Consider the following 26,266-nt stretch of genomic DNA (forward strand, 5'->3'; position numbering starts at 1 on the left):
GGCGGGGCCACAGGACCCCGAGCGGACCGCGCTGTGGGTGCGCGGGAAGCGCAGGGCCTGAGTTGTTTTGTGTTCAAGTGAGTCTGGGAAACAACCGCCGCATCAGCCTCTTGGATTTTGAGCAGCTTTTTCCTGTGCTGTGCGGGAGCTGCCTTCTTTTAGCCAAAGACAGTATAATACCCAGGGGCAGGTCTGCATCTGCCCCCCACACAGAAGGGGCAGCCCACAGAGCTGCCTGCCCTCTGGAGGCCCGAGCCCCTCACAGGCCGCTGCGGGCTCAGTGCGAGGGGCTGGGGAAGGGACGCCTCCCGCAGGGACCTGCAGGCTCCTAACGCCAAGGCTTCACAAAAGCGGGAGTCAGGGCCCCGGAGCTCCTCTGACCTGCGTACAAATCATGGGGTGAAAAATACATTTTGAATTCTGCCGCCTTAGACCTTCGTTTACACCGGAATTATATTTTCTAGCTTTACTCTTGAAGTAAGAAATACGCATTGCCGGGAATCTTTGTTTCCCCTCAGTTCTAATATAATCAAAGCCTTTGTCTGGCTGTCCAGTTGTTGCAGAAATCGCAGTTTGTTTCTTTGGAGGCTCACGAATAATAATTCCTTAGGCACACATTTTTAGTAACACAAAGGATATATTTGCAAATAGGGTCAGAGTGGAGACAAAAGACCACTCTGCCCCCGAGGGAAACTCTCAGCTGGGTTTTATCCCCTCTCTCCTGGGCACGTGTGCAGAAGCAGGAACTCTTACAACTCATTTCCGGTTCATACAAACATACATGAAATGACGTCACGTCATCCGTCGCATGTGTATTATAATTAACTACTTAAGTATGTGGGGCGGATAGGCATATATGCATTAGCTAATTACGCATGCTTAGAAAGCTCTTTAGGTTGTCAAAAGTTCAAACTCTTCCTCTCCCAAGGACACGATCATTAAAAATTGCAATTACTCTTATCTGCATGAGAAAGCAAGGGGAGTATGTGTGATTTAGTGTAACAAAGACATAGTAAATTTGCCAAAGAAGGGAGTGATACCTTAATACAAAGGGCTCTTGGTAGTTTCTCCCCACCTCACCAGGCACTAGATGCCAGCTGTGTAGTTCTAACAACACTGTATTCATTATGCATTTTTAATAATATTTCTAACATAGTCCTAATGCTTTATGAGCACTCTGACTGGTTGTCTCGGCAGCCAAATCACAATGCTTACTGACACAACCACCCTCCTCCCTGCCCACCCCCCGACCATTCATGCCGGACAATTTGCTAGTTGATTCTTAAAGGTGAAAAGAGAAACAAGGAAATATAGAAAAAACTTTTTTGTGTTTTTTAACTGCCATTTAATTTGTGACAACACAAAAATATGTTGTGAATTGCTTTCCAAAACAATTGAAAAAAGTCTGTAAAATATATTAAAAGTCCATTTTGCTGAATAGCCCTTATGACGGGGGATTTTTTTTTTACTCTGTCCTGAGATACTCCAACAAAATCTTATGTCTTTTTTTTAAAAAGAGTGGAGACCACTCTAAATCACACTTGTAACATGATTTATCCTGCCATTAGTTCAGCAAATCTTCCCTGAAGTTACATCATACTCATCCCTGCTAACCACCCTCCACATCTTCATGGACATTAGTTAAGTCAATTCAAAATGGTAACCTCTTTGGAAATATTGATCCTTATTCAGCATATATGTATTTCCCTACTGATTAATATTCAAATATGTGCCTAATTCCCACTGATTTAAGAATCAGTAAAAGACAGTTTTCTAATTTGATCCATTCTCCTCCTGGCCTTAAAGAAAAATATTAAAATACTTAACTCCACAATCAGAATATGAAAACTGGAGAGAGAAAAGATGAAAAGGAAAGAATAAAAATGGAACGTGATGTCAGTTGAGATTGGAACAGTCTTTTCTTTCCTCTACTGCATTTTTTGCAAAACATTGTATAACTTACATCCGGTCCATTTGTTTATTTTCTTTCCATTTAGTTTGGCTGTTTCGGGAGGGCAGGGGGTTGTTCTGTTTTGAGGTTTTGGAGTTTTGAAGGTCATTGCTATGACATCTATGTTCAAATTATTTTGAATGTAATTCATTTTGCATGTACAATTAATATTATTTGAATAAATAATAAAACAAATTGTCAAAGAATCATCTAGTCTTTTTATTTTTAACTTACCTATAAAATGGGGTTCATTCAAAGGCATAAAAGGTCATATAAATGCTGAAACCAAAGTTCACCTACCTGAGTGATCCCGCTGAGACATTTTATGCTGTGTTCTGCCCTCCAAGGATATCTTCGGTCTTGTCAAGAAAGTTGAAATAGTTCTTCAGAATGTCAAATGTCTAAGTCCATGTCTAAGTCCAGCAGTAAAATAGCCATAAGGTTTAATGGTAGCCTTTTCTGTCCAGTTCTTAAATGATTCTTGCTGTTTCAAACTGAATATGTGTGTTTTCTTCTTACAGCATTTTTCACACTGAAAAGTGAAAGGAACAGCACCTTCCTGGCCAATACACAACCTGCTGCACGTGCTCAGATTACACATGTGCACCTACCTGTCCAGGCTGCCAGGGAAAAAGACTTGCTACCTATGGCAAAGGGACATTTTTGGCACTTCTCTGATTAAAACCATCCATATGCACTCACAAGGGGAAACAGAGCGTTATATGTGTGTTGTGGAGAGTTTTAGGCTCCTCCAAGAAATTGTGGCCATAGGAGATTTTGAGTCCATTGACCTCAGTAAAAAGCACTTCCTGCCACAAACTGTTAGTGAACCTAAGAATTTGACTGGAAAGGCAAAAGGGAACAGAAGTCACAGGGAAAGAGAGCATTGACCACTGATTCAATATGAGCTTTCATTGCCTGGACAGATCACATCTCTTCTCCACTCTGAAAGAGAAATAGGGGTGAGAACTCATCTTAGCAAATACAGCTCCAACAGGATTCTTGGGTGAGAAGCACCTGGCTCCAGAGAAGGCAGGAAAGACCAGAGTGATGCTGGACACCAATGGGGCAGCATGTGGAAGGATTAGTTGGGACACTGCCCTTTCATGTCATTAAATCCATACAGACCTCATCCATAAAAGTGATGTCCAATCTTTAGGTGCTGGTTGACCACTCACTCAGGGTCAGACACATGTAAGGGCTGCGGGTCAGGAGCCTAACTGAGCTTTACAGAGCTGACCCAAGCTGTAGCACAGGAGCCTTATGTCAGTTATTGACTGAGGAATGAATAATCTTTGAAGTAATAACAGGAGTGTATAGTGTTGATTGCTTTTTTAAATTGCAGTGGGTCCAAAGGTTGCAGGCTAGCCCAGATCTGCTGTTAGATAAGAGTCAAGCTGAGACATAAAAGATGAATATAAAATGACAAAAGAAATGTGGCATTAGGGAAAGTTCTCTCTTGAAGTATTTCAATGGAGGCTCATGCTTCCTGAATCCCATCAAAAACATAATACCTGTGTACTCTAAGTAAAGTCTTTGGAACGGTCACGGCATTGGGCTGTCCATGAATGAGTACATGTTTACATTTAAGCAACTCTTGTCTCATTCAAACCCAGAACAATTATATGAGCCCAGAACAAAATAATGAGGATTGTTTTTCTGCACCCAGGGCTTTCTTGTTTCTCCTGCTTGGCCTTGCAGTTCTGTGTCCATATTCTCATTTCAATAGCTCACGTACTTTGTACATTTTGACTGTAGGATGGGGATCTGGGGACTGAGAGAGGAATCGGAGAAACTGCAGAGAATATCATACTGAATATCATGAATGCCTCATGCCTCTCAAGGCCTGGGGGACACGGAGACCACCTGCAGGCATTGGTGGTAGCAGTGGTGTCGCTGGCGGGGGGTGAGTGGAGACCAGTGGCAGCCAATCTCAGGGGGAGCACCACTAATCCTGGGGGGTGCACATGCACCTGTGTGCACTCCCTACGCATCGCCAGTGCTGATTATCCAAAATGCATGTATCAAATTTAGACTTGACTGATTAGTTAATGTGCATTAACACATGTGTAGACACGATCTGGTTCTAAGTTTAGTGCTGGGTCTGCCCTGCTACTAGACACTTGGGACTAACTTTTGTGCCATCTTTTGTGTCAAATTTCACATGTAGACACCTGCCAAAAATTGCTTAATGCAGATTAGCTTAATGCACCTGAAATTTAGTTGCACTTATTTCCACGTGTAGAGACACCCAGAGAGAAAGAGATTTAAGACTGTGGAAGGATCTGTATTAGGGACAGAGAAATACTCACCAAGTTCTCTTTGAAGGTCACCTAAATCAGTGGTTCTCAACCTTTTTTGTACCAGGACCCGTTTGTAAACAGTGATGGCTGCAGTAATGGTAATGGCGGTTTTACAAATGCTGGTCCTTCTGGTATGGATGTCTCTGATTTACAGCAGCTTTCAGAGATGACAGAAGCTCTACTGGCAGAAGCTGCAAGAGTTGTAACCACACCATGAGTTTGTCAGCAAATCTACATCAGCGACCTAGTGTCATTTTTATAGCCCTAAGCAGCACAGCTCTGACACAGAATTTTGTAATGTTGACTAAATCTAACAGGGGTTACTCTGATTGAAAATTCAGTCGTTATAAGACTGGTGCCAGGTGTGTGTGTACACTCATATACATGGAAGCAGGAAACCAGGAGAAACCTGGAGAGGGAGTTGTATATGTGACTCTGAAAGGAAGCAGAGAGACAGAGCTTCTTGGATATGCAGCTTCCAGGGTCAGAATGGGATTTCTGAGCAAGGAAATGGCTCACTCTTGTTTGGAGTAAATTTTCTTTAATAGACAATGTTAAATCAAAAATATATCTGACTCATATTGCTAATGTCCCATTTTTAAAGAAACAAATCTACATGACCCTAAATGCTGAAGATTTGTCCACCGGATTGGGCCAAATCTCTGAATCGAATCACCACCTGAAGCTTTGCGCAGCCCTACCCCCCAGCCCTGCCCTAACCAAATGTCAGGAATTTTGCTTTCCTGTGCTGGTGGGGCAGGGGCCGTGATCCGAGATAGATTGGTATTTGGGTCCCTCTGCTGGAATCTGCCAGGAATTACACATATGACTTAAGTCACTTGAAAGCCCATGGTATGTAAATGCTAACGTGATGCACTAATATAACGGGTTAAAATTTTAAGGCGCAGTAAATTAATGAGGTTCAAATGCCATGGCATGTCCAAACGCCCCAATACAGTGGTTTCAAAACTCCTGGCTTAAGGTTAAATATAGTACCCTGCAATTTATCCTCTCTTTCTGCAGGGTGAGCTGTGTTGAGCTGGTTAGACAAGAACATTCAAGGTACATCAATACTGTTCCCACATGATGTTGAATGCACCCTGTCTGCTGCCTGAATGCCCCCAACCTATAAATGACAAAGTGATGCCACATTCCCTGTTTCCCCCACCTCCCTGCTATAATGCTTCATATTTGTTTCTCGTGTGCTTCTGTACCCCCAAAGTGGCTTCACTGCTTTATTTCTGGATGTGGAACATGGAAGCAAGGGCTGGTGATGTGGACATTGGTGGCGACCAATTTCAAGGAGGGGCATGTGCCCCCATTCCCCACCCTGCATGCGTCACCTATGCCCAGAGGTGCTCTGTTGGTTAGTGGGTGTGCAAAAATCCCACATACCACTGTGACAGCCTGCTTCAGATGTAGGATAGACACTTTCAAAAACTCCATTAGTCAATACAGCTTATCCCAGTGGTTCCCAAATTTTGGAGGCCAGTGGACCTGTGGAAGCCCTGAACATTTCTTGTGGACTAACTGCCAGGCCCCTTTATCATCAAAACTTGAATAAAATGGGAAAGGGGTTCACCAATCCACAGGCCTCTTACCATAGCCTTGCTGGTCCATAGTCACAGTTTGGGCAACACTGCCTCATTTTATTCAGGGAGCTGGAGGTGAATTGAATCTTGCAAGTAAAAATATCAGTGGTAGTTAATAAGCCTTGTCACCACAAGGGGTGATGCATTCACCCTTGTTTTCTTCCTCTGCAAATGACTCCTCAGAGGAGTCTGGCCTGTGAACGACACCTGACTAATGTATCCGTGTTTTACCGGAGCAGCTCTGGGAAAGACTCTGGAAACACAAAAGTGAATAACAGGTGCCCATATTTATTGCAGAACCAGTGAAATGTTTGAGCTGCTGCTGATAAACAGGAAAAGCTATTGTAACAGACCACGGAGGACAATTCATGGACAACAGTGCAAAGAGGGAAAGGTTCAGGAACTGCAAAGCAAAGGATAGCAATAAATATGTAATCCCAAACATTTGGGGATGTTTCTAATAGACCATGAGTTCCCTAGGGCAGAGTTGTCCTTTAGACACAGCCATAAACCACAAGGCACATCTGGCCTAACTTGGCTGGACCTCCACCTGCCATATATACGAATAATGCTAATCAACAAAGCACTAGGAGGAGACCTAACAATGCTAAGACACAGAATAAGAAGGTTTCTCCCTGCACAGAAAACAACTGGTTCCTGTGCTCCTTTTGAAATAAGATTTGTCATGGGAAGGTCTTTGATGTGATGGGCACGGGGCGTGTTTTCTGTGCCACTCACTGGGACGAACTTGAACTCCCTTTCCAATCTTCTGTGAGTGTCCCCGTTACTGTGGGCAATCCCTACCACCCCTGTTCCCTGCTTGCTTTTACTGTATCACTGAGGGTGGACGGTGGGAGGAAACTAGTACAAAAGGGATTTTTAGCATCACTCTGACGTTCCTCCTCTCCGCCCATCACCTTCCTTTCCCTTTTCTCATTGCTCCAGTCCTTCAGCCTCACTGGGCTGGTTTGGGAGAGATTCGATCCTTCCTCAGGCCAGGCAACGGGCTTTTCTCTCATACTCCTCACTACAGCGACACAGGGGCTCACACACCCTTCACACTGTTTAGACCAGGTGCTATATGGGAACAGGGCAGCCCTCTGCTGCAATAAAGACCAGCTTCAAATTTTCACAAGTGCTCGGTATGGAGCTAACGCCACAGCCACCAATCTGAAACCCACCCAAACAAAATACAATTAGGCAAATCCCATTTTAGAAACTTCCTTAGGCTTATTCCCCTGGGCCTCAGGGACACAACCTGAGGCGGGATCCTCTCCCCACCCAGAAAAAAGGGAAGATTTTCTCCCCACTGAAAGAAGCTTCTGGGAAAGTGAAGACTGGGTCTTTGTTGTCAGCGCTGGAAAATGCCACCAGGCCCCTCTCATAGTCCACCGAGATCCGGATCCTCTTGGGGACGTGGTTCAGAGACAGGGGAGCTACAGGGGAGGTGAAAGCCCTGTACTGAGCCCCGCTGAGCCCCACAGCCCAGATCCCCTCCTCAGGGCAAAAATTAACCCACCCCTTCCTGCCCACAGAGGCTCTGGAGACCCCCACAGCCCAGGCCCCAGCAAGCCCTGGCTCCACCTCCCAGAAGTGTCTCCCCGAGGTGAAGCCTTGACAGCCCAGCACACAGTGAGACGAGGAAAACCTCTGGTGCCTGACGGGCAGATCCTGCCGCGTGGCCACCCAGCTCACACATTTCTGGTCCACCGACAAGAGGAGCCACGGATTGGCGGTGTCTGGATCCAGGGTCACGTTGGCTTCAAAGACAAACAGAGAGTTAGTGTCACGGGGTGAAGCAGCTTGTTGCGCGGCCCAGAAAGAAGGGAGAAGATGGGGGCATCAAATAGGGCACCAGCCCCAAAGCGAGGATGCGGTGGGCAGCTCTGAAGCAGAGAAGCAACCGGCCCAAGAAACCGGGAAGAGGAGCTGGAAGCGGACGGGGAGCGAGGTGGGGGGGAAGGGAGAAGGCCGAGGGAGGGACTGCTCTATACTCGTCTCTGCATGGAAGAACAACAGGCAGGCACATGTCTGTCAGAAATCAGGGACAGAGTCAAGGATATCTTGAACTGCGCAGTGACGGTTTTCTCTGTCTGCTGGGGAGCCAGACACAAAAGCCGGAGTTGGGATTGTGTGGCTGACCTTAGCCCTTTTTCTGTGAAAAACTCCTTCTTTGTACCTGCATATTACTGAAGGTGCATTTTTCTTTCTTAAATGTAATGCCTGATGCTTTTTCTTAATGTAAGAAAACTAGCAACATAGACACTTACTTTTCCCATCGGTTCCTGGAGATTTTTCCCAGTCTTTGTCCAGTTCCCGTGTCAGGGTGTCTGTGTGGGGGGAGAGGGGAGGAGAGGAAAAGAAGTCTGATTTCCCGAGGTTATGTTTCTGATGATATTCCCGCTGTTTAATTAGCATAGTTATGTTGTTAATGATGATAAAACAGCAAGTGCAAACAGGACAAAAACAGATTCAGGTCTTCCAAGTGAGGAGAGGTGAAAAACTGGCCTGAGCCTGCCTCCTCCTCCGGTTATAACGACACTTCTCACTGCTCATCAGTACCTTGACATTTCCTCAAAGTCTCCCTGAGGGCGACGGTGTGATGAGAAAAAGCACTGAGCTTTCTTTCCAGTTCGAGAAAAGCCTCTGTCGGCTTCTGTGGATGCAGCTTGTTACACCTGGAAACAAAACATTGTGATTATTTCTGGGACACCCCAGTGGCAGACACTAGTCGAAGTGGGCTGCATTTAGTTCCTCCGGGTATCCTTGCCTCAGAGCAGAAGCAATGCCCTCGCTAGCTTCCTTCAAAAAGGCTGCATTTCTCCCCAGTGCCTCTGATCTGTTAGGACCAGCTCCAGGGCTAAGAGGGAGCGGAGGTCAAGTCAGTCCTTCATGATCAATCTCATTTTGGCTTCCTCCCCTGACAGCCAGCATATTCCTGGGGAGCTTTGCCCCAGGGTAGTGCTCCATCGGGCACTGGGCTGAGGCTTCACTACCTGCACAGCTCACCTCACTTACGGCATCTTGGTGGGGGTGGGAGGAAGAAGTTTCGCCCGACTGGCGTGGGCAGGAGTGTCACCGGTGACCTAGAGATAAGAGGTCCGTGCTCTCGCCCCTGATTCTGAAGGCAGCCAGACCCCCTGCGGATGCACTTGCTTTAGGTGATAATTAACATTTTTTCTCTATTAAGACAGAGACTTCCAGTGACTTGTATAAAGCGGTGACAGTCCCTGGTTGATGTACCACAAAGGATAATCGTATCTGGGGTGCATGTAATCTGGATGCACGTGCCAGCCTGATGGGAGATGGGAAATATAGGTTTGACACTGTCTCTCAGCCCCCTCCCAGGGTAGTGCAGATTCAGGGGGAGTGAAGAGGAGTCACCGACCTGCTCCAGGTAATTCTCACATCCTAGAAAGGAGAGAGAGAGAGGAGAGAGGGAGTCAGTCCCACACGACACTCCTGGCGAACCCTCCTGCGCTGAAAGAGGCCCACTTTGCTATTTCAGTCCGAGTGCCGTGTACAGCTGCCAGAATTCGGATACATTTGCTCCCCTGGCTCACGTTTCAGGAACCGTCCTTTATGGGGGCAGGGACCCGAGGGGTTTATAATGCATCTTACCCGCAGCAACTCAGTCGCTGGCTGCTGGCACATCCTCTCCGTGTCAGTGATCAGGACAGTCAGAAGTGAAATCTCTCCAGCAAGTTTGGTGGCGTTCTCCTTATGCCTCCTGGCAATCTGCCTCTCCAAATCTCCCAGTCGAGCCAGCAGGACTTGCTCTTGTTCCTCCAGGAACTGATGCAGTCTCTGAAATCCAGATGCAATCTTCCGCCTCTCAGCGTCCATCTGTTTCTGTGGCAGGCAGGGAATAGGGCAGGTTGCAGACTTAAGAAAGCAGGTATTACATACCTCTTTCCCTTTCAAACCATCATCTCTGAAACCTTAGGTAACATCTTTGTCCTGTCAGGCTGGCTGTCTCTTAGTGAGTTTAATATTACAGAATTCAGTCAAATACACACTGAGAAAACTTTCTTATTTCAGGAACTTTAATCTCCTTCTCTGTTAGGTTTACAACCACCTTATCACTTGTCCCTTTTAAGTTTTGTTCCTATTCTATCATTCTTCAAGTTTTTGTTTTAAGTATCCATAACTTATTGCAGGTTCTCTTTTATTATCAACCACTTCCCTTTTTTCAGGTTCAGTAAGGATGCAATGGTAATAACAACTCCTTCCATTGCAATGGTAATAAGAAGTCAGGCAGGCGGTGGCACTGGGGGGGTCACAGTCACCCACAAATTCACCTTAGTCCCTCGTAGCTACCCCTCCCATGTGTGACTGGGTGTGCATATTTCTGTGTCTCTGTCTCTGGCTGTCTCTATGTGCATGTCTGAGTGTGTGTGTGTGTGTGTGTGTGCACATCTGTATGTGCGTGTGTCCATGTCTGTGTGTGCATGCATCTGTGTGTGTGCACATATCTGTGTGCGGGTGTGTGTGGGAGTTCATGTGTGTGTGCATCTCTGCATATGCCCATCTTGGTGAGTGTGTGCATCTGTGTGCTTGTGCATCTGTGTGTTTGTGTGCATGCGTGCACGTGAGTTTGTGTGTGTGCATTTCTACATGTGCAGCTCTGCATATGCACATCTCTGTGTGTGCATGTGTCTCTGCGCGCATGTGTAAATTGTTCTTTATGAACTTTACAAACTGCCCTGTCCCTGGTGTTTTATATCTGAAAGGCTACTTGCTGTTTCCTGTGCTTAGTGCACATGTTGCACTGGCTCCTACAGGCTCCTGGGATGGCCTAGGTTTAGGTACTGCACGAACATGGAGCAAAGTGCCCACCCGTGTGGGCCACAGAGCTTTCCATTTCTGGATGAGATGTCAGACAAGAGGTGAAGTTGGACAGACTGTAACAGCCTAGAGGTTCAGAAGTAGATGCTTCATCATGAAAAAGCTTGGAGATTTCAAGGCGCTCAGAGCAAAGAGGGACCATGAGATCATCAAGTCTGACCTCCTGTATGTTCCTGGCCATTACCTTTGGCCCAGAATTGAGCCCAATGGCTTTAGATGGACTCAAAGATTTTTCCTCTCAGGAAACTAAATGTGTGCCACAGGGAGAGCAAGAGAGGCCACAGGACCAAGCAGCTCTGAGGCCCTGGCAGGGGCAGGGCTGTGATTCAGAGGTGTGCCCGGATTAGCCTGGCTGGTCTGCCTGCCCCAACTGTGACCAATTGCTCCCTGCGCTGGGCGAGCGGTGGCACAAGCTTCTTCCCTGCCCCCTCCGCCAGATGCTGGACAAGGGGGGAATTAACCCCGCTCCTGGCCCCCTCCCGTAAGGGGGCCTCTGGCCATGTCCCCATCCTGCCGCTGGAGCGGCAAGGGAGCAGGGACTGTAATGGGGACAGCAGCCTCTCTCATGGTGTCCCAGGAGCTGAAGCCTCTTTCCCCGTCAGGGGCTAAGCTGTGGGGATGGGGTGGGAGCAGGTTTGGGGGGCAAAGCTGCATGGATGGAAGATTTAGCCCAGTGGCTTCTGCCCAGCGCAGGGAGCTCTGCCTTCAGCTCCGGCTGCTTTCTGGGGAGAGCTTCAGCCGGAGCTGGAGCCAGAACAGCTAGGCTGAAGCTCTCCCTGCTCCAAGCAGCGCTGTGCCGTGGGGCAGGAGCGGGAGCTGCAGCTGGAGGGGGGGAAGCAGAAAAGCCCTGCCGGGCCCAGCCAGCACCCAGCTTCCCCTTGCCTCAGCAGCCCCTCACCCTCCAAGTCCTGCCCCTGCTGCGCTGCTCTGGGTGGCGAGGGGCAGGGAGTTGCTTCAGCCCAGACCATGCAGCTCTGGCTCCAGCTCCCTTCCCCTGTCCACCCGACCCGATGAGCAGCCCCTGCGGGTGCAGTGGGTAGAAAGCAGCTGGAGCTTGAGCCAGATCTCCATGGTCTGAGCAGAAGCCACTGGGCTAAAGCTACCTCTCCCCTCACTGCCCAGAGCGGTGCAGCAGGGGCAGGAGTGGGAAGAGACGCTGGAGGTGAGAGGAAGCTGCGCTCCGGCTGGGCCCGCAGGGCTCGTCTGTTCCCCTCACCTCCAGCTGCAGCTCCTGCTCCTGCCCCACCGCCCAACCCTGCTCACACCATTGGGAGCTTCAGCCCAGCAGCTTCTGCTCTGGCTCCAGCTCCAGCTGCCTTCGATCCACTCGGCCAGCCCAGCACGATGATGAGCGCATACAGGGGGGAGGGGGGAAAGTAGCTGGAGCTGGGGAGAAGCCACAGAGTTAAAGGTTGCACGTGCCGGCCCAGAGCTGAGCTGCGGCTGTGCCCAGTCCCTGACACCGGGGTGCAGAGAGGGGCAAATGCCTGAGGGGCTGCTACACCCCAGCCAGGCAGAGCTCAGCTGTGGTCCCCTGGTGGGAGAGGGGAGGCCGGAAATAAGCCCTTTCTCTTACAGGCTTCAACCAGTTTCTGATTACTTAAACCCACTTCTGAGTAACTTCTGTCCATAGCCTCAAAGGAAAATCTCCCTCCTGGTGTGCTCAAGGGCCAGAGGAGGAGGGAGGCCAAGTCAAATGACTAAATTAGGCCACCCTAATCAATGACCCTTTTAACGACCATCCCCTCGTCACAGGGAAGGTTGTGCCAGGGGTTGTGCTCCCTGGGACCTGCCGCGCTGGCCCAGCACAGTCAGGTTTATCTCTGATTCTGGACAGGGTTTCAATACAAACTGTATCACGAGAGTCAGTATGCCAGTGCTTGGAGGCCAGGACTTTTCCCATATGGTTGCTGATCTTGAATTAGCCAGGGATGACACTGAGACCCCATTTCCTCATTGCAGCCATTCCACGTTGGCCTCCAGGCATGCCCCACATGGAAGACATTTCTGGTCACTGCTGGCCTTGCCCATACTGTAATCAGGGCTTGGCAGTGAAATACCCAGATCCCAGCCCCAGAGTCCACCAGACAGCCAGCCCACAGGGATGCAACTTCTCTGGAGTGTAATCCAAGCTCAGCATTTCTCTCACAAGGTAGGTAATTCCAGAGTTTAAGTAAAGAGGGCGACGTGAGGGGGAACTTCCTCAAAGGTTTGAAATCAAACATCCTTGAGCCATGCATGGTACTTGGCTGCCCTGGGGGGGATGCAGCTGGGAGCCAGTGTCCAAGCCCTGCTCTAGCAAGAGGAATAGGAGCGGGACGAGGAGCCAAATCCTGGTGCAAAGTGCCTCTGATCTCATGGGGAGAGAAGACAAGGAAGGAGAGCCAAAGCAAGGACCGGAAGCAAGTTTGGCTAGGCTGGGCTCTTGTCTTGGATTTCAATCTCTGTTGGACTGGCCCCCCTTGGGACTGTGCCTGGTGAGGGGAGGGGGCCAAAGGTAGCACCACCGTTTCCCACCTCTCGCTTCCTCCTGCATGACACATCTTGGCGAAGGGAAAACAGAGTGATGAATGGTGGCTGCACTCACCCTCTGGGCTCTGGAGCAGCACAAAAGTAGTGATTTCAGCAAGAGTCTGCACTGATCCTCTGATGAGCGCAGACAGCTCATTCCACATCCCAAGTAAAGCCAGAGGGGTGGCAGTGCACCACTCACCCCTCCTTCTTGTGCTGAGTAAAATGGCCTCACACGCCATGCCCTGGTACGTACCAGAGACTTACTGATCTCTGAAGTAGGCCATCCCCACCAAAGAGAGCCTTTCTGAGTGTCTTCTAGGTAAAAAACCCTGCAATAACTGCTGTATTCTTCTATTGTGACCATACTGTTTTTATCACTGAACACAAACAGGTTTGAATCAACCTTTTCTCAACGGTGTGTTGGGACCCCCACAGGCTGCAGTATCTTCTCCTTTCCCCCTGCCCCACAACATCACATATGATGGCAAAGCCATTATTTTCCACCCTTGTTTCCTCTTTGCCATGTGGTACCAACCGTGGTCAGCAAGGACATCCTGAGCCTGACTGAATTTCTAATTATTTATTAAGCTACAGAGCGAAACTAAAAGGGAGGGAATCTTGATTTTGGAAATCGGGAAGGTCCGGGCCAGGACTGCGGGTCCCTCTGACTAGTGTCCCTGCAGGATAAGGAAAGAAGAAGTGAAATGTTAGGACAATGCGGAGTTGCCCAGATTGCGGGTGCACAAAACTCCCGTATTGTCACCGTTGTGGTCATGCTGGCTGCTATCTGTGGCAGTCTGGGATGAGCAGGTCACTGCCTGCCTTCAGCCATCCCTTCCTGCCAGTGCTGCGGATACTGCCCCATCCCACAGCTGTTCGTCACCTCTCCAGCCATGAGGGACGGCTCTGGTCTCCCTGTGCAATGGTACAGAGCCTCCTCCCTGCCCTGCACGGCTTTGTCACCCACACCTTGCTGGGTCCAAACAGCTCATCCTCTTGGGCTCCAAGCAGACCCTCAGTCCCAGACAAGACCCTCCCTGGGGTGCGGGGTATTGGGGACTCCAGGGGATCTGTGAGAGGGACGACTGGGAGGAAGGAGGTGGCATCAGAGGCCGTAGAGGGGGTGAGTGTGGGAGGGTCCTTGGCAGAAGAGGACTCAAGGCCCAAAGTGGCTCAGCTCCCTGCTGTCAGGGCCACCTCCACTGACACCCTCCCTGGCTCCATGTGGGCAGACATTAATGCCCAGGGAACTCCCACATGGGCCTATGATCAAGCCCTTCACCTTCCTCCTCCTCTTACCTGAGCCTCAGTCTCTGTCTCTGAAGTCGCTCCTTCTCTTTTGCCCATTCCCGCTCCTGGAAATACTGCTCGACTTGCTGCTCCTTTTCCATCCACAGCTGGAGGTTCAATGAGACACAGAAGGGGACAAAGCAGGAGTCAGCGCAGACAGCAGCAAGCGACCTCACAGGACACATCCCCACAGGCATGCCAGCCATCCCGCCTCACCCCAATGCAGGGACACGTGAAACACACTTATGTACCTGTCGATCGATGAATGTGCCCAGGGGTGCAAAATATGCACACAGAGACCCTTCTCTGGTACACAGGGACATGTGTGAGTTTCCCACAAGAAACTTCCATTTGGGCACAGTGTATGTGTTTGTATACATCCAGCACCCACGGGGGAATAGCCCCTTAAGCCAGCTCTTAGCAGACACATCTACCATTCAAAAGGACAGGGCCATGCCCCAGGACTTCACCTTTCTCCGCAGCACCCCCAGCTTCTTCAGCCCATGCAGCTGGCCAAGGACGTTTTCCATTTCTGCCAGTTGCTGGCTCCGCTGGTCCCATTTCTTGATTGGCAGGAATCCCCGGCAGCTTTGGATGTTTAAGCACTCATTGAGACTATTGACATCCTGCCAAGAAACAGAGAGAGTCCCTTAAGCACCTTGAAAAGGCCCTGGGCTGGAGTGCCTTCTGCACACTCGGTGGCATCCCAAGGGGACAGGAGGCTGTGTTGTGCTCCACACTGTCCCCAGTGGCCCAAGGACTCACAGGGCCCTGGCAGGCAGCTCAGGCTCTGTGCAGGGTTACTCAGGTGGGATCCTACCCACCCAGTCTGAACACAGCCTTTCCTGGAGCAACAAGTGGTGTGGTGCACCATTAGCTCCTAGGCATACAACCAAGAGCACATGGGACTAGTGTCCAATGCACAGTGCTTCCAGCCTCTATGGTCTACCAGACTCTTTGCAGCCATCAGGATGTCCCTCGTGCAGCCTGTGTCTCAGTTACCCCATCTCTACCAGCAGACCATAGGCACGTGGTTGGAAATGCTCAGGCCATGCCACATTCACCTGGTTGCTGCTGCTGGGTGCCAAACCTCTGCCCATTGCCCTTGTCCAGCTTTGCGGGGGGAGAGGGGGTGCTGTTCCTGGACCTGGTGGGAGCGGTCCTCAGGCTTCCAGGAGGCGCGAGCGGGAAGGGCTTGTTGTGCCGGCTGTCCGGGACCTGGAGCTCTGGGAACTGGAGGAAGGGAAGAGAGGATTGGCAGAGGGGACTCTGGAGCCCAGTCTCCCCCGGTGGAGATAACCCACTCTTTTGCAGTTTGTGGGGATGCAGTAGGGGCACTTTCCCTATTTCATGGGGAACCCCAGGGTCCTGAAGTCCTGGGTCCTGCCAAAGACTATTATAGTCCCTGCTCCCCATGGGAAATCTCTGCTCGTTCTGTGACCAGGTGCTTTGAGAGGTAATATTGTAGGGCCTAAAGCTACTGATATCTTCAGCAGCAGGAACTGAAGGGAGAAGGTGAGGATGAGGATAGGAATGAACCAGCATTCGGATGTCTAGAGCAGGGCCAGAAGGCACCAACCTTTGCAAGTGTTGCCCTCTCCAACCCTCAACAACACATGTACTCAGGGCAGTAAATTTCTCCTCACGCCCCTGCGAGACAGGCCGCTCACTGTTGCAGGTTGGCAGATGCCCAGAATGAGATCAGACAGTGATTCCTTTTCAAGCGCCCAAACTACAGACCAGGAGCACAGAGGCCTACACTAAACACAGGGAGAAGTAGCAGGAGAAAGGAAGACAGCAACACGCTAGAAGACAGTCAGATGAGACTCAAAAACAGCAAGAGGTTGCGAGGAGCCCCAAGCACACGAGATGGGAGATCATGCACAGACCCAGACAGTGTCCTGCATCGGAAAGCCGCAGGTGAGAGACAGAACCAGCGTGCAACCAAGAGCAAGAGCAAGAGAAATGAAGGAGAAGCCCTAGCAAGCCACTACCCGCACCAGGCGGGATCCTGGTCTTCTCTCCATTCTTGTTTTTTCCTCACACTACCCTTATACATTATGGGGTATCTTATCAATAGGGGCTTTTAATAATTTCTTAAAAACTAATTTCTACTACAACTAAGATAAAGCAATGGACTATATAAATTAACCTACAAACTATATAAACTAATATAAAGCTACTAACTAAGGTATAGACAATATCAATCCTCATTACTAATACTAGAAATAGACAAAGAACAATTAATATAACACTACAACTGAGAAACCTAAAGGTACTAAACGCTTGCTCTCGGGGGATACCCGTAAATGTCTGAGAAAAATTACTTGACAATATGTTTTTCCCTCCTGCATCACAAGTCTCCACAGTGACATGATGGCACGTGTCATAAAGGAGCACATGTTATTGTTACCACATTTGCCTGCTACTTTGGGGTGTGCTCATTTATTAGGGATACGTTTCTAGGGTCTTGGTAATTCTATTAATGTGCTGCTTGTGTTACTGTTGTTTCTATACGGAGCTGTATCTCTCCCCCTGCAAGCCCTCACCCCCACTGGAGCTATCTTCAGGACTCAGTTCAGTGGGGCTGGGTTCCTCCAGTCCCCAAATCAGTCATACACACAAACACACACAGATTAACGTGACACGCCTGACCTGGCCAGGTTGATCAGCATGGACAGGCTGACACCCTCATATGCCAAGAATCAGTTCATCAGAGCAACAATAACCACAGTCAGACACAAGCACACACTTAAACAGAATACCTCTGAATCTGGCTGGGTGTCCAGATGACACCCTCATGGGCCAGCATTCAGTTCATTAGGGCACGTCTGAGCCAAACTGGGTCAATCAGCCTGTACAAGCTGATCCCCTGATGTGTTTCAAACTCAGCACGTCCCAATCTTTTAGCCTCTTGATGAGCAGACCCCACAGTACTTTTGGGCTACACAGGGATCTTTAGCTTAAGTAAAAGAAGTGTTGCTGCAGAGCAAGTGGGAAAGGAAAGCAGAGAAGTAAAAATATACCCAGTTACCGCCAGTTTGACTATAAAAGCTATTTATTGCTAAGTATATGAAGTATACAACGGCACTAGTAATAATAGACATGCAAAGGAAAAACAAACACAAACAGTCACAGTATACCCTGGTTTCACTAAGTATTTGGGGAAACTTAGCTCAAGCTTAACTAATACAGTTCAAATTCAGAAATCTATGCTTAGAGAGAAGAGAGAGAGCGAGAGAGAGCGGGGATCTCCCCAGTCCAAGGCACTCGGGCTGCAAAGCCGACAGGTCGAAGTTCTCAGCACGATCCTTGAAGGGAGACGATCGGCCTCCTGCCGCCTCTCCAGAAGAAAGCGGGTGGTGTCAGCACACACACTGCTGCTTCTTTTACAGATTTCTATACCCTCAGTTCAGCTTCTTTCAAGCATTCTCAATAGTGTAAATCTATTGACAAGGGGTTATCTGATTGGAACATCTCAGGAAACTGATTGATACTCAGGAAACACATACTTAGGAGCCAGCTTGACATTCGTATGCTAAACCTTTTATTCTTTTTTGTCATGAAAAGGACGGATTTGCTCTTGCAGTACTTACTCAGGCACAAGAAGACAAGCACCGTCCCATTGCTTATTATAGCTCTTCTCTTGACACAGTTGCAGCCGGATTTCCCCCATGTCTCCGAGCTGTAGCTGCAGCCGCCGTCACTGTTGAACTTTCCTCCACCCTTGTATTAGGTTCTCCCCTTACTGTTGCTGTCCCACATGCCGTAGCAGCCCTATTACTAAAAACAAAAACCCAACACCTTTCAAATGCTAGATTAACTAAATATGAAATCTTACTTCTCTCTGCTGGAAATGTCACCCTAACTAGGTGCCCTGTTTTAAACCCTGCTTCTCTGTTACCTACCCCTTCAGATGGTGAACCCCATGACTGCATTTTTGTTACTGCTCACCTATCAATGCCCCACACTGATCTAAAGGACAACCCCTTGCAAAACCCAGATCTAGTAGTCTATGTTGGTGGATTGTGTCAAAGAAACTCAAAAGGTTCCCTTGTTGCAGGATATGCAGTATATTCCCAATATGATGTTATAGAAAGCCATCACTTAGCTAATGTGTATTCAGCTCAAGTCGCTGAGCTTGTGGCCCTCACCAGTGCTTGCACCCTGGCCTCTGGTGCCTCTGTTAATATTTATACTGATTCTCGCTATGCTTTTGTACACGATTATGGTCAACTTTGGAAACAAATAGGCTTCCTCACTCAGGAGGTACCAAAATTAGTAATGGTCCATACATAAATGCCTTGTTGAATGCTTTACAATTACCTTCTGCTGTTGCTATTATTCACTGCCAGACTCACCAGAAACCTTATGATGATGTTACACGTGGGAAAGCTCTGGCAGATTCAGCTGCCAAAGCTGCAGCTATTTCCACTCCTCAGGCTACGCCTGTGTTTTTGTCTATTCTGACTGACCGGTCTCCATTGGCAAGTCTTCACGATGTTGCCTTCCTCCAAGATCAGGCTTCAGAACCGGAGAAACATACATGGAGACTGGCTGGGTGTTTGTTACACCCTGACCATTTGTGGCTCTCTCCGGATGGCCGCCTGGTGGCCCCAATGGTCCTTCTTCCTCAACTTGCTCACATCCACCATGGCATGGCACATGTGAGCAAAGGGGGGATGATAGAAGCTGTTAAGCTTGATTGGTTTCCTCCAACTTTTCTATCTGTGGCTCAACAGTACTGCCACACCTGTCCTATTTGCCAAGCCCATAATGTGGGAAAGCCTGTAAAAACAAAAAAGGCAGCACACCCCCCACTTTGGGGACCGTTTGTAAATTTACAATTAGATTTTATTCAAATGAAGAAATGTTGTTCTTATGAATATGTTCTTGTTATTGTATGTATGTTTTCTGGATGTGTAGAAGCGAAGCCTACCCATGTGCAAAAGCTGACACCATCACTGTAAGCAAAAAGTTGCTCAGAGACTTTATTCCAAGGTTTGGTATTCCTTTATACCTAAACCCTGATAGAGGAACTCATTTTACTGGACAGATAATGAAAGAAATCTGTAAAGTCCTTCAGATCCAACAGAACTTCCATTGCCCATACCATCCACAGGCCTCAGGCCAAGTAGAACGCCAAAATGGCATTCTGAACAATAAACTGGCCAAAATTTGTGCTGAGACTCACCTAAAATCATCAGATGCACTTCCCATAGCCCTTATGAGTATGAGATCTACTGCCAACCGAAAGACTAGGCTTAGCCCACATGAAATTCTAATGGGAAGACCTCTGAGGGTCCCCGCCTCGCCACCTGTTGCCTCCCACTTTTGTGATATACATTCACTCGATGATACTGTTCTGGACCATTGTAAGGCACTAATGAAGTGTGTTAAAGCTTTTCATTCACAGGTACAGGCAGCTCTCCCCAAAGAACCAGATGAGCCGTGCCATTCTGTCCTGCCTGGAGACTGGGTCCATGTAAAAGTCCATCAATGAAATTCATCGCTGGAACGTTGCTGGAAAGGCCCATTCCAGGTACTCCTGACCACCAACACTGCAATAAAGTGTCAAGGACTCCAGACATGGATCCATGCTTCACACAGTAAGAAAACATCAGCCCTATTAGACCTAGAGTCTCCTCCATATCAATTTTGTAATGAGCCTCCACAGACTGGTAGCGTCTGCCAGCAGGAGAGCCCAAGACCAGTAGTGAGCCAAGCGCCTACTGTCGAAGAGGATTTGCCACTACAGAGCGAAGAGTATGTGCCCCAACGACACTACTATGCCCTTCGGGACAGGAAAAAGGCCTCTACCTAGTTCCTGGTTCCCGAGGTGGAGTTGGTTAGTCGTGATTTGGGTAGTTCTCAGTATTTCCTTTTGGGGCATCTTATATGAACTTGACTCATCCGTTATAAGAAACTGTAACCCAAACTACACTTCCGCACTGACAAAGAAGATCATTTCATGAAAATATGTTCTTGTCTTTAGTTAATCAAATTGGGATAGATTTAAATGCCTCTTGTTGTTAGATATGTAGTCATGTCCCTATCTATTCTACCGGAGGAATACCCATACCAGTACCCTTGAATGCAACTCAGATGTTAGCCCCTTACTATTCAGATTTTCATGGAAATGAAACCTGGCAGAATGTAAGTTGCAACCGGTCTGACTATGTACGATTAGCTTATGCCACCCCTGGAAAGTTCTGTTGGACCTGTAATGGATCTTGTGTTGCAGTAGGAGTCAGTAAGTGAGAGGTAGAATTTAAGATAAATGGTGCTTCGTTTTCTAATGGTTCCTGGATATCTAACTACTCCCCTCCAGGTCAATTTTCAGGCTATTATTCACAATAGATGATGTCCCCACGCTGTAATACAGGTGGATATACTGCACTAGCTGGTCACTATTTTGTGTGTGGAGATAAGGCCTATAAAAATCTTCCCTCCAGCTGGAGAGGAACGTGCTATGTCTCCGCAGCATATCCTGCCTTTACTATTAAATCTCACTTACATAAAGGAAGAATTCACAATGTTCGCAAAATTACAGAAAATCAAAGGTTTGGGGGTATAATGTTCCCCAGCTATGGTGCAGGCTTGGCTATGTCTGAGATAAAGAAAGTTGCAGCATCTCTAAAAAAGATTGCTAATGCTACTGCTGATAATTTTGATAAAATAAATACAGAAATGAAGGAAATAAGGCAAATGACATTGCAAAACCAACTTGCTTTAGATTATATACTAGCCAGCAAAGGAAGAGTCTGTGCTTTAATAGGTAAAGAATGTTGTACTTATATTCCCAATAATTCAGAAGAAATCCAGGATTTAAGTAAACATATTATAAAAGAAGCAGCTAAATTGCATGAGTCAGATAGTTGGAATTTGAGTTCTTGGTTTAGCTTTATTTTCAGTTCCTTAGGCTCTACCATCATTCATAGTTTGTTGATATTGATATTGTTTTTATTGGAGGATGCCTAGTATTTATGATAATTCAATGTTGCTTAAACTGTGCTGTTAAGCAAATGAGGAATAGCCCATCAACCAGAAACGAAGTATATAATTTATATGTTGAAATAGCAGAAAGTAAAGAGAAAGAAAAACTAGAAGTTGAAAGGCTAATGGCTATAAATATCTAACTTGTTGAAAAAAAAATTAGGGAATGTAGGAATAAATTTAATTGGCTTCTGGCCTACCTGACTAGAAAAACAGACAGAGACCAGAAGTGCTGATACTGCATATTTAGTCCAAAGGCTAAATCCACAGGCTAAATGCACGGTTCCATAAGTGCAGTTTAGGGCACTGATGCACAGCGGGCAACTCACCTCTGGGTGTCCAAGCTTGTAAGGGTTCATTGAGCGTGTTCAGGAGAGTTGTTCCCTGGCTGGGCAGGGAGGCGGTGAAATAGGATCATTCAGGTGTGTGTGTAGGGCCGTCCCTGTGATGCTTAAAGCAGTTCGTTTCTCTGGAGGCCACCAAAATCACAGACACACACTCATTAGATGGCACAAAAGGTGTATTTGCAAATAGGGTCAGAGCAGAGTCAAAAACTCAGATTACTCTGAACCCACCAAGGAATTTTGCAGGCTGTATTTATCTTTTTCCTCCTGGGCACGTGTGCAGAAACAGGAACTCTTACAGCTCACTTCCGTTTCATACAAGCATACATGTGGTTACATCACTACATACATCGCATGTATATTATAATTAACTACTTAAGTATGCAGGGCGGAGAGGTAAATATGCATCAGCTAATTAAGCATGCTCAGAGACTACTATAGGTCACCAAGCGTTTAAACGCCCCCCCTTTCAAGGACACAGTCAGTTGAATTCCAGCTTCTGTAATCTGCATGAGAAAGGCTAGGGAGAAGCTGGGGGAGAGTCTGCGATTTAGTATAAGAAAAGCTGTGGCAAGGCTGGGCAAGGAAAAAAGTCCTTGACAGTGTTTCTTTCTTATCGGGTGCAAGATGCAAGCTGTGCATTTCTAACAATACTCCATTTCTAACAATATTCCATTTCTAACACCTGGGCGGGGGCAAATTTGGGTGACTGCCCCAGGCCCTGTGCTTTGCGGGGCCCTGCAGAGCCAGGCTGGCTTCACAACCAGTCGCTCATCGCTGCCACCACCATGTGTAGGCCAGATCCTGCCCCCTGTGAACGAGGCCAGCAGGAAGGCAAAGATCAGGGCCTTGGTGTCAGCATCGAGAAACGACACCGCCCCAATGTGCAGTCCAGATAGACCCTGACCCTGATGGGCGCCCGGTGCAGGGAATAGGGGGTGCAATTAGGGGCCGTGAGAGCCTCGTACCTCCACTTCCTGTGCTCCAGATCCAAATCAAACTGCACAGCCCAGACCCCCTCTTCGGGGCTAAATCTGATTGTTCCCTTCCTCCTCACAGACTCTCTGGCCACCCCCACGGCCCACCGTATGCCCCCTCCCCCACCTCCACCTCCCACCAGTGTCTCCCTGAGGTGAATCCCTCACGGCCCAGCACGCAGCGCCAAGTGTCAAATCTCTCAGGATTGTCGGGCAGATCCTGCGGCGTGTGCGTGTCCATCTCACACTCTTTCCATCCTCAGACAGGGCGAGGTAGGGATGAGCCATGTCTGAATCCAGAGTCACCTCCTCTGCGGGGAAAGGAGATACAGGAGCGTGAGGAGCAGAGCTCAGCCCGAGGACAGGGGGTGATCGAGGCAGGGGCAGCTTTGGCTGCAGCTGGAGGTGAATCCGGGATTGACCCGAGCAGGAAGGAGCCCGGAGACCTCAGCAAAGGGCAGGGCCGATTCCCTCCGGCAGGAAGAGACGGGCCAGGGACAGAAACACACCAGCTGGGCCAGGGCTGGGACACGGCCATCGTTCCCCTCCTGCACCTGCCGGTCACAGGCAGGGAGGAGAGACCCTGGGGGAGAGCCCAGCAGAGGGTGTGAAGGGGAGAGCACAGACACAGCTCATCTCCCCCTGCATTATCCACTCCCTGTCTCCAATCCTACTCGGTTAAACCTTCCCTGCTCTCATATTTTGGGGCCATTTCCCAGAGAGACATTCCCACTCCAGCAAGACAGAGCCAAAGAAATATAACATTTGGAGCAGATCAGTCCACGTCACAAAGATATGTTGTGTCCCAGGCTTCAAGAGCAGGTCCAATCTCCGAACTTTTGAGAGCTTACCCAAAAGGACCAGCCTAAGTCATAGCATTTGGGAGGGAGTGAAATATATACACAAATAGAAAGGGCTTACGGCAAAAATGGAGAGATAATGTGTGGGGAAGTGGGAGTGAGGAAGTCATAAGTGACTTGTGTGAATAGAAGGTAATTGTGTTAAAAGCCAGGAATGTACTTGGTGTCTTAAGAAAGAGAGTTGGAGTATTGTTAGAGCTCTGCTGGTCCAGGAGACAACGATGTTTTGTGGTATCTCTTATTGGTTTGACTCTATATTTGGAAGAGCTATTGGATAAATGTTTGGGCATCAAGTGTCCGTCCTCTAATAAATGAGGAAAGATGAAAGATTATCTCATGATGGTTGGATGGAAAAGGAAAGCAACCCCCGAAAAGTACTGAAATTATAGCAGCTCGCCTCCTCTTCCAACTCATGAAAAGGTCTGCTCCATCTGTTTGGGCCTGTAGCAATATGATCTAGAGGAGTAGTCCCCAGACAGTCCCTACAGGTCAGCGGCTGTTTCAAGAACTGCTGTGTCCCCAGCAGGGAACAATGGACATAAAAGGAGAGCCACATCCCCGCATGGACAGGGTGGATGGCTGTGGGAGAGAAATGCTGGATTCTTCTTCTCCCTCGTCACCACTCATTGTGATGACAAGCAAACTTTGGGGAGCAAAAAGCAGGAGGAAAGGAGCGAAAGCTACAGGAGAGTGAACAGACACACAGGGGAAGAGATCACAAAAAGGAAGAGATAGCAGCACTGGGTAGGAGGAGACAGCACAGGAAGGAAGTAGACATAGACCAAAAACTTGCAGTTTAGACAAAGTTGTCTTGGTTTATGAATGTGCAAACAGGAGCTCACATAACTCCTCCACTCAGCCACCCCGGCCAGCTTCAGTCTCCTGCAACGCCCCTTTGTCCAGGTCTATTCAGCAGGCAGCTTCCTGCTCTGTCCTCCGACTGTCTGGTCAGCCTCAAGTATGTTTTTTTCTGTCATTCCATCCAAAAATATTTTGATCTTGGCCCCACAATACTTAGGCCTTCCAGTCTTTGCCCTGTCATGGTTTTTCACTGAAGTGACTTTCTCCCTAGCCCCTTTATTATGGTGTATATTTTATTTCTCCTTTCTCACCCTGCCTTCTTGCTTGAAATACCCATACTTTTCTTGATCTCTCCTTGATTTCATCTTAATTCCTATTTTCCCCATTTTCCAATTTCTATATTTGTCGGGCTGTTCTTTCAGACAGAAAGTTCACTTTGCCCCTTTTCCACAGATCATGACTTTGTGCTGCCTTTTCTATAACAGAGGCAATAAGGGAGGTAGGAACAGCAGCATCAAGTGGTTGAGGTAGAGCAGGCCTGGCCTGGGATAGTGGCTGGGGCACTTTGCTGGCTGTGTAGCCAAACATGGCAGGGAATTGGGGGAAGGGGGAGATCAGGAGGAAGGGGGCAGGACCTCTCAGATATCTCTGCAGAAGGCAGCCAAAGCAGGGTGTGGAGAAGCAGGTGCAGTCTCATGCAGCTCCATTCCTGTGTCATGGGCTGCCACATCTCATGGTGTGCTTTGAAATGCATGAGGATGTGAGAGTCCTGCCATGAGGAGTGACATCCCCACCCACTGCCAGATTGGGATCTATCGTATTGGGCATGGGCACATGTAACACTTAGGGCAGAAACACAGTCTTCACCCTGGGCAGGTGCTCTGGCAGCTTGGGGGGGCTTCAATAGCCCAATCCTGATCCCTTCAGGCCTCTGAGGGACCTGCCTGGTTTTTTCCATGTATAGGGAGGCCTGGGGCACATCCCTGTAAGTGGTGAAACCAGTGTGTGTCTGGTGTGGAGGCACGGGACTCAGGCAATACTGTGTGCTTTGTGCCTTTACTCTGAGATTTGTGTGACCTGGGGCTGCCACCCCGGGACCTGTGCTGGGTCCTGCACTGGCCCATGCAGAGGAACAGATCAGTGTGAGTCCCAGTGTAGGGGGCACAGGAGCTGAGTAATCTCCCGTGCCCTTTGCCTCCAGGCCTGGACCATGCTGACCCACACTGGAGATATCTTGGTTCCTGCACCCACCTCTCCCTCCACCCAATCTTGCACTGTGCCTCTGCCTGAAGCATGGGTCAGGGTGGAGCTGGACAAGGGGGCACAGGGCACCAGGGACTCCCTGGCATCCGTGTCACTGCAGGACCTGATGTGAGGCAGGGAGGGACAGGGAACACATCCCCTGTTGTCCCACATCAGGCAGGAGACCAAATGTGGGACAATGGGCAATGTGTGGCATTAAGTAAAGCAGATCAGTTTCTAAAGTGATTCTTTTCAATTTGGCAATGTCTGTTGCTAGGCTTAGACTAGGTGAAACGCATCTTAGTGAATTTAAAATAGCCTTTTACAGTGGTTTTAAAATGTTCTGGAACTGATTAATTGTGCCAATAGAAAATCAAGTCTTGTTTTGAAACAGTTCACTGGACTTTGGTTTAGCAGACACCAAATGGTCTGTGACATGGGGCTGCTCAGTCCTCCAGACATCCCACGGTGCACTGCTCCTCCTACCTCCTCCCCACTGCCCACTGCTGTAACTGGCTACTGTGGTATATGGCCAGAATACTATTGCC

General features: G+C 48.5%; 2 protein-coding genes and 1 pseudogene across 3 annotated transcripts in view; all 3 read right to left on the minus strand.

The window, feature by feature from the left end:
• The window catches only part of LOC149852631 (butyrophilin subfamily 1 member A1-like), a 32,126-nt gene extending 27,821 nt beyond the window's left edge, over window positions 1-4,305 (minus strand). Inside the window, exon 1 of the mRNA XM_090028307.1 lies at window positions 2,252-4,305. The gene's annotated coding sequence lies outside the window, so the exon portion shown is untranslated. The remainder of the gene's footprint in view (window positions 1-2,251) is intronic.
• Window positions 4,306-5,433: 1,128 nt separating this feature from the next.
• On the minus strand, window positions 5,434-15,103 carry LOC149852632 (E3 ubiquitin-protein ligase TRIM7-like). The gene is made up of 7 exons (XM_090028331.1): window positions 14,969-15,103; window positions 14,508-14,605; window positions 9,468-9,698; window positions 9,235-9,257; window positions 8,409-8,524; window positions 8,117-8,176; window positions 5,434-7,606 (listed from the first exon to the last, which is right to left on the minus strand). Exons 1-7 carry the CDS (start codon window positions 15,057-15,059, stop codon window positions 7,092-7,094), a joined length of 1,134 nt encoding a protein of 377 aa, XP_089884457.1. The 5' UTR covers window positions 15,060-15,103; the 3' UTR covers window positions 5,434-7,091.
• Window positions 15,104-17,620: 2,517 nt separating this feature from the next.
• LOC149852633 (butyrophilin subfamily 1 member A1-like) overlaps window positions 17,621-26,266 on the minus strand; it is a 116,940-nt pseudogene continuing 108,294 nt past the window's right edge. Inside the window, exons 9-10 of the transcript XR_016439244.1 lie at window positions 21,824-23,126; window positions 17,621-18,281 (exon numbers count right to left, since the gene is read on the minus strand). The product of XR_016439244.1 is annotated as a butyrophilin subfamily 1 member A1-like (transcript). The remainder of the gene's footprint in view (window positions 18,282-21,823; window positions 23,127-26,266) is intronic.

Source organism: Crocodylus siamensis, chromosome 15 (genome assembly GCF_052110815.1).
Source record: "Crocodylus siamensis isolate JL-2025a chromosome 15, ASM5211081v1, whole genome shotgun sequence".
In the NCBI taxonomy this organism is placed as follows: domain Eukaryota; kingdom Metazoa; phylum Chordata; order Crocodylia; family Crocodylidae; genus Crocodylus; species Crocodylus siamensis.